The 11,268-nt window shown below is 39.6% G+C and overlaps 1 protein-coding gene across 1 annotated transcript; it reads left to right on the top strand.

Moving 5' to 3' along the window:
• On the top strand, positions 1,701–2,882 carry LOC104752619. Its single transcript, XM_010474813.1, has 2 exons — positions 1,701–2,183; positions 2,262–2,882. Exons 1-2 carry the CDS (start codon positions 1,701–1,703, stop codon positions 2,880–2,882), a joined length of 1,104 nt encoding a protein of 367 aa, XP_010473115.1.

Here is an 11,268-nt window from a genome sequence, read left to right as displayed (position 1 = left end):
CAACTAGCCGTAGCTTTGACAAAGCAGGAACAAGAGTTGGGATACCTGTCTGAGGAGACTGTGAAGATGGAAGAGACACTCGATGTTGCAACAGTTCTGGGACATGAAGTCCTTTTCGTCAATTTGCAAACTGGACTGACCGATCCGGAAACTGGACTGGCCAATCTAACCCCTCCTGTGGAGATAACCGATAAAAGTGATGGATTGACCATTCCTGAAAATGGATCAACCGATCCCGAGACCTGCTCTGGGACCAAGGAGAACAGGAGGACTGGAGCGAACTCAAGACTCCAAAGTTGGACTTGAAACCACTCCCTGAAGGGCTAAGGACGCTTATCTTGGACCAAACTCCACCTATCCTGTTATTATCAATTCTAACCTGAATAATGTTGAGACTGCACTCTTGCTCTGCGAGTTAAGAAAATATAGGAAGGCTTTGGGCTATTCCTTAGATGATATTTCAGGTATTTCACCGGAGTTATGCTCACACCAAATTCACCTTGAAGACCCTTCTAAGTCATCCATCGAACATAAAAAAAGACTGAATCCAAACTTGAAGGAGGTGGTAAAGAAGGAGATCCTCAAGCTTTTGGGTGCCGGAGTTATCTTCCAAATCTCTGATAGCACTTGGGTGAGTCCAGTCCATGTAGTACCAAAGAAAGGAGGAGTGACGGTTGTTGCGAATGAGAAGAATGAATTGATCCCTACAAGAACAGTGACGGGCCATAGAATGTGCAACGATTACCGCAAACTCAATGCTGCCACTAGGAAAGATCATTTTCCCCTACCTTTTGTCGATCAAATGCTTGAGCGCTTGGCGAACCACCCTTATTACTGTTTCCTGGATGGATACTCTGGCTTTTTTCAAAATTTGATACATCCAGCTGATCAAGAGAAGACAACATTCACCTGTGCCTATGGCACATTCGCCTATCGACGGATGCCCTTTAGACTATGCAATGCTCCTGCCACCTTCCAACGTTGCATGATGTCCATCTTTTCTGACTTAATCGAGGATATCATGGAGGTCTTTATGGATGATTTTTCAGTTTATGGCTCATCTTTCTCCTCATGTTTGTCTAATCTATGCAAGGTTCTTCAGTGTTGTGTGGATATACACCTTGTTCTGAACTGGGAAAAATGCCATTTTATGGTAACTAATAGGATTGTTCTTGGTCATCAGATTTCTGAGAAGGGAACAGAAAAAGATAAGGTGATGTCCGCTCTACAGCCGCCGAATACAGTAAAAGACATACGTAGCTTCCTCGGCCATGCTGGTTTCTATCGGCGATTAATAAAGGACTACTCCAAGATAGCCAGGCCGTTTACCCAGCTGTTGTGTAAGGACATCTCGTTTGAGTTTGATGCAGAATGTTTGGAGGCTTTCCTTACAATAAAGCAAGCGGTTATATCAGCTCCAATAGTCCAGCCACCCGATTGGAATCTGCCTTTTGAAGTTATGTGTGACACAAGTGATTTTACTGTTGGAGCAGTTTTAGGACAGAGGAAGGATAACAAGCTACATGTTGTTTACTATGCTAGCAGGACACTCGATGGGGGGCAGACCAAGTACGCCACGACAAAAAAATAACTACTTGCCATAGTTTTTGCGTTTGAAAAATCCAGGTCCTATCTGTTCGGCTCCAAGGTCATTGTACACACCGATCACGCTGCACTATATTACTTGTTAACAAAAAAAGATGCTAAACCGAGACTGTACGTTACGGTGGATCCTGCTTTTGCAAGAATTCGACCTTGAGATAAGGGACAAGAAAGGGGTAGAGAACGGCGTGGCAGACCACCTTTCTAGGCTGAGAATTGATGAATATATCCCCATAGATGACCGATTACCTGAGGAGAATGTGTATGTGGTCGTAGCTTTCATGGACTGTTGTAAGGAGAAGGTCGATGCCAAGATTCTTCAACAAATAGGTAATGATTCCCCATGGTATGCAAATTACTTGTGTGCTGCAGAAGAACCTCCGAACTTCACTGGATACGCTAAGAAAAAGTTCTTACGAGATGTACGGCGCTACTTCTGGGATGAACCTTATCTTTACAAGCATTGTGCTGACGGCCTCTACAAAAGATGTGTTCTAGAATCAAAAGTTCAAGGCATCCTTTTTCACTGTCATGGTTCCAACTATGCAGGACATTTTGCTGCATTCAAAACCGCGACAAAAGTGCTCCAAGCCGGCCTCTAGTGGCCTACTCTATTCCAAGATGCACACGATTTTGTCTCCCGGTGTGACTCTTGCCAGCGACGAGGGAACATAAGTAAGCGGAATGAGATGCCACAAAATTTTATCTTGGAAATCGAGGTGTTTGACTTTTGGGGGATCGACTTCATGGGGCCTTTCCCACCTTCTTATGGCAATCTCTACATACTTGTGGCAGTGGATCACGTTTCTAAATGGGTTGAGGCTTTAACAAGTCTTACCAATGATTTGAAAGTGGTCCTCAAGATGTTCAAGCACATAATTTTCCCACGGTTTGGTGTTCCTAGAGTGGTTATAAGCGATGGGGGAACTCACTTTATCAACAAACTCTTTGAGAACCTTTTGAGAAAGCATGGCGTGACACACAAGGTTGCTACCCCTTATCATCCACAAACTAGTGGGCATGTCGAGATTTCAAATCGGGAGATCAAAAGCATTCTAGAGAAGACGGTCAACTCAACCAGGAAGGACTGGTCCTTGAAGCTCGATGATGCATTATGGGCGTATCGGACCGCTTATAAAACGCCTATTGGAACTACCCCTTTAAAGCTGGTTTATGGGAAGTCATGTCACTTACCTGTCGAGTTCGAATACAATTCCCTATGGGTGACTAAGCAAATGAACTTCAACGTCAAGATGGCAGTAGATAGACGGCTTATTTAGCTGAATGAGCTTGATGAAATTCGCATGGATGCTTATGAGAATGCCAAAATATACAAGGAACGGACCAAGGCCTTACACGACAAAAAGATTATTCCCAGGAACTTTGCTGCAAATGATTTGGTTCTACTCTTCAACTCAAGGCTGAAGATTTTTCCTGGGAAATTGCGTTCTCGTTGGTCCGGCCCTTTTCAAATGAAAGAGGTTATGCCTTATGGTGTCATTATGCTTTGGAACCAAGAAGGAAAATAATTTACGGTTAATGGTCAACGCCTTAAGCCGTACCTTGCGGATTATGATCCGACGGAGGCCTCCCTCCCCCTGGTGGAGCTCCAAGCTGCTTAGGCAGCAAAAACAGTCAGGCTCGCAACTCTAAACAAGCGCTAATGGGAGGCAACCCACAGGGTTTGCATTTGCTTACCTTTCTCTTTGGTTTGTTTTTTCTTTAGGCAATTGTTATTTTTGTTTACCTTACAGAGCCACTCGAGAATCACGTTTGGTAGTGAGCTTTATTTTCAGGAACAGGTTCGAAACCCAGAAGATGCGAATTCCTTTCAAAGGTATGTTTCGCAGCCGCCAGGATCAGCCAGTTCAATTTTGGATCAGTCGATCTCCATTCCAGGTAAGTAAATCGAGAGAAAAAGAGAAAAGAAGGAAAGAAATTGGTATTCCGGTTTTTGGACTTAAATTGAACCGGGTAAACCCGGTTTCGTGTCCAATTTCCCAATGCTAAACCTAATTTCTTTTTCCTCCTTCCTTCCTTCTCTCTCGCCGTCCTCAGGGAATTTTAGAACTTGATTTAGGCTGTTGTGGTTTGAATTTAGTATAGGCTAGTAAAATATGTTGAATAGTTAGGGAATTTTTCAATTACATTCCCCTTCTCACATATTGAATTTTTTCCTCTCTTGCAGAGAATGCCCAAACGACGCCGCGGTGGTAAGGGATTTGCCACTCCTTCTGAGGAGCCACCAACAAGGGTTTGGAATGATGAGGATGCTAAGTGGTTGAAGCTACTCGCTCAATGTAAGATGGAGCCAACTCGTTTTGTTGATCGAGAGCTTTTTGAGAAGATGGCCATGCTAGCAGACTTAGATGAGTTGGTAAGGAACATGGGGTTCGGTACTTTTGCTGAGAAGGCATGGGACTTACATGAGCAGCTCGCACGAGAGTTTCTCGCCACTATACGAGTGGATTTGCCAGGCGGTTATGACACGGTGGTTGAGCACTGTTCGATCAGTTTCTTCTTGCTCAAGAAGCACTATTTCATATCTATGTTCGACCTCTGTGACATCTTTGGTTTCCCTAAAAACAAGCTATGCAAGATGGAGAAGCTAGACAGCAGGACTGACATTTGGAAACTGATTGGAGCTGGGAATTATGTTTCTCGTGGAGCCAGGCAGTCTCGCATCCGCAACCTAGTCCTTCGAATCACTGCTAAGTTCTTAAGCAACACCATCTATGCTAGGGCTGAGACTAGCACATTGCAGCTACCTGAGTTGTGGATGTTCTTCCACGGTCTTCGGCGGTTCCTCCATGCTCCGAGTTCCCTGATCTACCAACAAACTCATGATGTTAACATTGGATTCTTACTTTCTAAGGAGTTTGAGCAGGTGCGAAGAAACATGGCTAATGCTAAGAACAAGAGGATCCTGATTGGTAGCTTGGTGACTCCTATCATCGAGTATTTGGCATCATTTTGCCACCGCACACTTCGGTTACCCAGAGGAAGTTGCTTGACCTCAAGTATTTATTCACCAGTGAGATTCTAGTGCGTCACAACTTCGTCCACCGTTTTCAGGACAAGGATGGTCACCTTCGCTACATGATGATTCCTATGCCTTTCCACACTTCACTTTGCAAGACACAGAACATCGCTTTTGAGCCTCCTACTGATGCTCTTTGCGACATCGACGAGGTCCTTTGGTAAGGGGAATGCGAACACGTTCCCAAGTTACTAACTATGTTTTCTTTGATTGTTTTTCCTTTTGGTCTTATTTCATTTGAGTCGGTTTTCATCGAGTCTTTATAAAAAAAAAACCAAAAAAACTTGGAAATTATGAGCTTTTCTAGGAATTTCTGCTTTGATCTAACACTCTTATGATTACTTTTGTACCTCTGATTTGGAATGAAGCTTAGAATGAACATGAGCAGGCTCAACACACCCCAAAAGACACTCGCTAAGGAGGAAAATAAGTTGAACCAGAAGTTGTCTCTAGCTTTGACAAGACTTAACCGGATTTAACTTCTTACCTTGGGGCTTGGTATACATCAGACAAGACTCCTCCCTTAAGCCTCACGAGACATGCATCTCCTAGCAAAGTATGCTTCCCCTCTCTCTTTCCTTTAGTACTCAGAAAAAAAAAGAAAAAAAAGAAAGGAATAAAAGGATATAGGTAATAAAAGAAGTGAGCCAAGGGGTGTGCATAAACCCGTGCATCTTTCGGAATTCATGGAAACCTGTCCTAAAAGAAAAAGAGCAAAGGATTGATTAAAAAAACAAAAAATGATACCCTAGAAAATTAGGAAGAAATCAATCCTTTGGAAGTGAGAAAAGAGAGAGGAAAGGGAGTATATGAAGGAGGTCTTGGGCGATAAGAGGTTGAAGGAGTCAATAAAGTTCAATGATCGATACTCCCATGGAAAGACCACACCTTTTTACTAATCTGATGTAAAGAGACAACGATGGGGAGACTGAAGGTTCTCTAAGGCTGTGGAGTTTAGAGTAGGGAGTGTTGGTCCTAATCATGGGCAGAGTACAAAAAGTAGTTCTTAATTTGATGTGATGAAGAGTGCAAAGAAGATTTCCCAAGAATATGTGAGTTTCCACTTTCAAACCTTTTCTTTGTTCTTGAGTTTTTGTCTGTTTTTGGTTAGACAAGTTTTATTCTACGCAGCTTTTGAGTACTTGTAAGCTTTGTGAGAAGATCTCTGATCCTTTCTAACCCTTTGGAGAAGAATTCTGAACCCCTTTATTTCTCTTGGCAATTCAAACATGTTTTATTCATATTTGATTTGTGGTTGTTGTTGCTCGATGTCTGAGTAGTCTCTCTGTTGGGTTTCGGGTTTCAAAAGGGGTTTTATGATTCTCTGAACTTAGGTTGTTAGATTTGGGATTGATCTATTGTGTTCTTCCTCTATTGTTGTTTTTAATGTTTAAACTAGATTAGCTACCTAGTTTATGATTATAGCCTTATAGGTTTAATTCATCTAGGCATCAAAAGTGTTGTTGAATTTCTTGAAAAAAACATAGGTGAGCAAGGTGATCGTTAGCCAACGGAAGTTGAAGTTAAGGCACCTTGTGAACAAAATCAAACTTGAACTTATTGCTTGCTAGGATTGCTAGATTCAAACGACGGTTTAGAATTTAATCAATTCAATGAATAGATAACTAATGCTGCGACAGTAGATTAGTTTTACATTTGAGATTTGAGTTCAAGAACGGTATCTAATGCTTTCCAATCTATCATCTGAATTAGTGATCATAATTCCTAATAGACTCCCAATGCCCAATACTCTTCTTTGAATTTAAGCACTCTTTTATTTTCCTGTTTTTGATAATTACTTTTTGCCTTAGCTAGACTTGATCTTCACAATTTTATAGTGCATTGTTTGGTTTATGTGGATTCGACCCTAAAGTGCTACGACACTACTAGATCGTGGTTGAATGCACCTTGGGTTTTAATTGACCTTTGATCAAGAAGCCTTGGTAAGCAAACATTCAAACCTTTCTCCACACTCACCGGGAATGAACCCAACCTACAGTTTTAAAAGAGACGTTAGGAAATTTCACCTCTTTTTTTTCCTATCTATTGACCATTGCCTGATCATAACGGCATGTTGCTGAAGATAAATGTCTAAAATAACCATCATACGTTTACTCAATCAAAGAATAAATGTTACAAATGCAATACGTATACACCAAAAGGAGAAACAGAGAGAAGGTACAAAAATGATGAACAGCAAGATCAAATCCAGATCAGCGATGATGAGTGAATAAAAATTGCAAATCAGGGATTCTAAAACAGAACTGAAAATGATCATACAAAGTCACAAACGAATTAAATAACTCAAGAACCAACGAATTTATTAAACAGTTGCTATTTTTTACAGGCAACCAAACGACGTTTTTTTGTAACAGAACCTAAAGTACTACGACACCACTATTTTTTACAGGCAACGAAACGACGTTTTTTGTAAGAGACATAACAAGACATCTCAAGAGAATAAGCGAGGGAGAAGTGCACAAAACCAAACAAGTTGTAATTTGAACAAATTTCAAATATAAAGGTATGAAAAGAGGTAATTGAACAGGTTTTTACGAAGAGAAGGGTTGACTCCGCAGGGCAAACAAAAAGAAACGACGATTTGGGAAATGAAGAAAGAGGTGCATTTTCATTTATTTAATAAATTAAATAATGAAAATTTGTTAAAAATACCCTTTTTGGTATACCCTTTTCTAAAAATACCCCTTTTTACCATTTTTATTTTTGCACTCCTTTAATTTTTAATGATCATTTTACCCTTACATGAAAAATATTTTAATCAATAAAAAGAAAAACAAAATTTTCCCGCCAAAAAAATTTCCGACATATTTTCCCGTCAAAAATTTCCCGCCAAAAAAACTTTTGTCAAAAAGAATTTGATAAAAATTTTCCCGCCAAAAAAATTTACAAGGTTTTTATAAGGTTTCTACCTTATAAAAGCCTTCCTTTACAAGATTTTTTAAAGAGTTTTAAAAGGTTTTTTAAACACCTTGTAAAAGCGTTTACAAGTTTTTTAAAAGGTTTTAAAAAGGTTTTCAAATAGATTTTAAAAAGATTTTTAAAAAGTTTTTAAACACCTTGTAAATGCTTTTACAATGTTTTTAAAAACCTTATAAAAACGTTTACAAGGTTTTTATAAGGTTTTTAAAACGGTTTTAAAAGGTTTTTAAACACCTTGTAAACGCTTTTAAAAACCTTGTAAATGCTTTTAAAAGGTTTTTATAAGTGTTTACAATGTTTTTATAAGGTATAAATTTTAATATTTTTGGCGGGAAAAATTTTCGATTTCGGCGGAAAAAAACTTTTTTGGCGGGGAAAAAATAATTTTTGACGGGAAAAATTTTCGATTTTGGCGGGAAAAAAAAAATTTTGGCGAGAAAATTTTTTTTATTTTTGGCGGGAAAATATTTTCGATTTTGATGACTGTACATTCTTGATGTCACTCAAAAAAGGATAATTTGGTCATTTTGTATATAATGAGGAGTAGTTTTAAAAATGGTCAACATGAAAAGGTATTTTTAAAAAGGAGTATGGAAAAAGAGGCATTTTTGAGAATGCCCCTTAAATAATTAATAATATCATCTTAAATTGTAACCATTGGATGAGAAACTAAAACAACCTAAACCGTTGGGTTAAAAAAAAAAACATCAGCAGTCCCTCAAAAACAGGTTTGCTACATGCACTTATATGACAAGTGTAAGAAAAGTATGAATGATCAAGTGTAAGAGAAGTCAAAACATAGAATGGAATAATGTTCATCAATAACTTCATTTGCAACCCAGTACATTTTTTCCTTAACAGACACACACTCCCACTCCACATATAGATCCGCAGCAAACCCACCATTAATACCTCTCCATGAATCAGACATGATTTCATAGATCTCAAAGACTCTAATTGTATCACCAAGGGGAGAAGACGACCGATTAAAACCAAACCTCAAGATTTTGTAGTTGTCACAAGATGCATCATCGTATCCAACCCCGAAATAATCATCTATCCAGTAATCAACCGATGGTTCGATCCATCTGATTCTCCTCAAAAACGGATTTCAAACTGCGAGACGGACGTAACCTCCTCTTCGTTCTGAATCTTCACATATACAGAGCATGAGTCCGTCACAATGAACCATCCAAGAAATCGAAATCGGATCACGAAAATCGTTTGGTATGTAAAGGAGAGATATAGACAAAGGATATAATTGTAATTAATCATTAGCAAAACCCTTATGTACGAGGCTATATATATTGTAAATGCTGCACATAATATGAATCAAGCTTTGCCTCTTACATGGTATCAGAGCAGTAGATCCAAAGACCTAAACCTAAAAAAATTTCTTCTTACATGGTATTGGTCTTTCTGTAATGATTCTGGTCACCAGATCCATGATTTGTAGTGCGCGAGCATCATCGATTCTTAGGAATCGTTCGGGAGTTTGAATGTGATGATCCAAATGCTTTAATTTTTCTTGAATTTTATGTCGCTGCTGATGAGAGCGTTCCATTGCTTGCACGTCTCTTTGAATCGGATCAAAGATTCAACCGAAGTTCTGCAAAGTATTGAAAGAAGATAGAGAAATAGAAATATATTTTGTTTTCTTATTTCTTCAACCTTAAGTTTCTCTTACAATGACATTGTGCTTTTATAGTGATACAATGTTTTAACCCTAGAGTCTAGATGCTTCTACTCTTGTCCAGCTGGTGTGTTTTTTTTTCATAGTGTCATTGGTATCACATGATCCCAGAAGCTCAAACCTATTCTGTAATGTCACTTTTGGACCTCCTGCAGCTTCTGCTGATCCTCTGTTCTTGTCGCCTGCAACATCTGCTAATCCTCTGACTCTCTCTGTTTTGTCTTTGTCTTTTGTTGCAGGTAACCGTTGACGGTGAATTGGACTCAGAAGCTGATGGGCTTGAGCTGGACCTGAATTTTTCTGGGCCTTTAACAGAAACGTTGCCATTTGGAGCTGTATTGTTTATACGCCCCCGAAAACTTGGAGTAGGTGGAACAACTACACCAAGTTTGAATCGTAATTCCTCAAAAGGACCTTGTGGAAGTGATTTGGTGAAAACATCCGCAATTTGGTAATCAACGGAGATGTGATTGACGATGAGGTTTCCAAAGGAAACTTGCTCAAAAACGTAATTTTAGTGAGTAGCAAAATGCTTCGTACGAGCATGAAAGCTTGGATTTGCAGTGAGGTACACAGCAGAGAGATTGTCGCAGAACAACTCTGGTGTTTCAAACTGAGGAACACCAAGACTACGGAGGAGATTCACAAGCCAAGTGATCTCAGAAGTAGCTTCGGACATGGCTCGGTACTCTGCTTCTGTAGCGAGAAGACCAGGAAATGATGTTATCACCAAGAAATGTGCACAAACCACCAGTGGAGCGGCTTGTAGTGTTGCAACCACTTTAATCACTGTCACTGAAAACTCTCATCTTGCCGTTCGTGGTGTTGCTAAAAGAGATCCCCATTGTAGTAGTGCCTTTGATGTAGCGAAGTATACGTTTGAGAAGATGAAAATCAGAAACAGTAGGAGCATGCATCTTCTGACACACATAGTTAACAGAGAATTGAATGTCTGGTCTTGTAAGAGTCAGATATTGTAGTTTGCCAGCAAGACTTCTGAAATATTTAGGATTCTCAATGAGTTTATCTTGGTTTGGAGCTTTTTTGAGATGTTGTGGTAGGGGTGTAGCAACTGCAGAGCAATTAGACATGGCTGCAACAGCAAGAAGGTCTTCAGCATATTTTTGTTGAGAAAGAAACAAGCCACCAGGGTGAAAGTGAGCCTGAATCCCCAGAAAATAATGCAGTTGACCCAGATCCTTCATGCGAAAACGTTTGTTGAGCTCTTCAAGAAGACTATTGAGAAGACTGGAGGAATTTCCTGTAATCACCATGTCATCAACATAAAGCAACATGAAGATAACATCACCATTTTTAGCACAAATAAAGAGAGAAGGATCAGGGATGCTGCAAAAGAAGCCAAATTCAAGCAAAAAATTGCTGAACTTATCAAACCAGGCTCTTGGAGCTTGCTTAAGTCCATAGAGTGATTTGTGCAATAACCATACATAATCAAGATGTTCTTCATCTACAAAACCTGCAGCTTGCTTCATGTAAACAGTTTCTGTAAGATTCTCATGGAGAAAAGCATTGTGAACATCCATTTGTTTTAGTTCCCAATTGAGAAGAGTAGCAATATGAAGAACAGCTCGAACTGTAGGAGTGCGAACAACTGGACTATACGTTTCAAGATAGTCAATGCCTTCATCTTGGTTAAAATCTTGAGCGATGAGTCTAGCTTTGTATTTGTCTAGAGATCCATCAGCATGAAGCTTAACTCGAAAAACCCATTTTGAGCCGAGCACATTCATATCTGGTGGAGGAGGAACAAGAAAGAAAGTTCTGGTTGCTTTACAATTGCCCATTTCTTCACCCATAGCAGCAGTCCAACGTTCGTCCTTTAGAGCCTCGGTGACCGTTGTAGGCATTGGATAAGACACTTTGTGAGAGAGAAGAGCATATCTCTGATTTGGCTTACTAATGCCTGATTTTAATCATGTGATCATTGGATGAGTAGATGCCAGTTGGAGCTATGCATTTGATGTTTCAGGTT

The sequence above is a fragment of the Camelina sativa genome, chromosome 2 (genome assembly GCF_000633955.1).
Source record: "Camelina sativa cultivar DH55 chromosome 2, Cs, whole genome shotgun sequence".
In the NCBI taxonomy this organism is placed as follows: Eukaryota; Viridiplantae; Streptophyta; class Magnoliopsida; order Brassicales; family Brassicaceae; genus Camelina; species Camelina sativa.
This window is presented reverse-complemented; position numbering and strand designations above follow the sequence as displayed.

What these genes read in the sequence shown, in the direction of transcription:
- LOC104752619 (XM_010474813.1), top strand. Translation starts at nt 1,701, where the DNA reads ATGCTAAACCGAGACTGTACGTTACGGTGGATCCTGCTTTTGCAAGAA. An exon ending in CATTCAAAACCGCGACAAAA is followed by an intron (nt 2,184 to 2,261) that starts GTGCTCCAAGCC and finishes GACTCTTGCCAG; the next exon opens with CGACGAGGGAACATAAGTAA.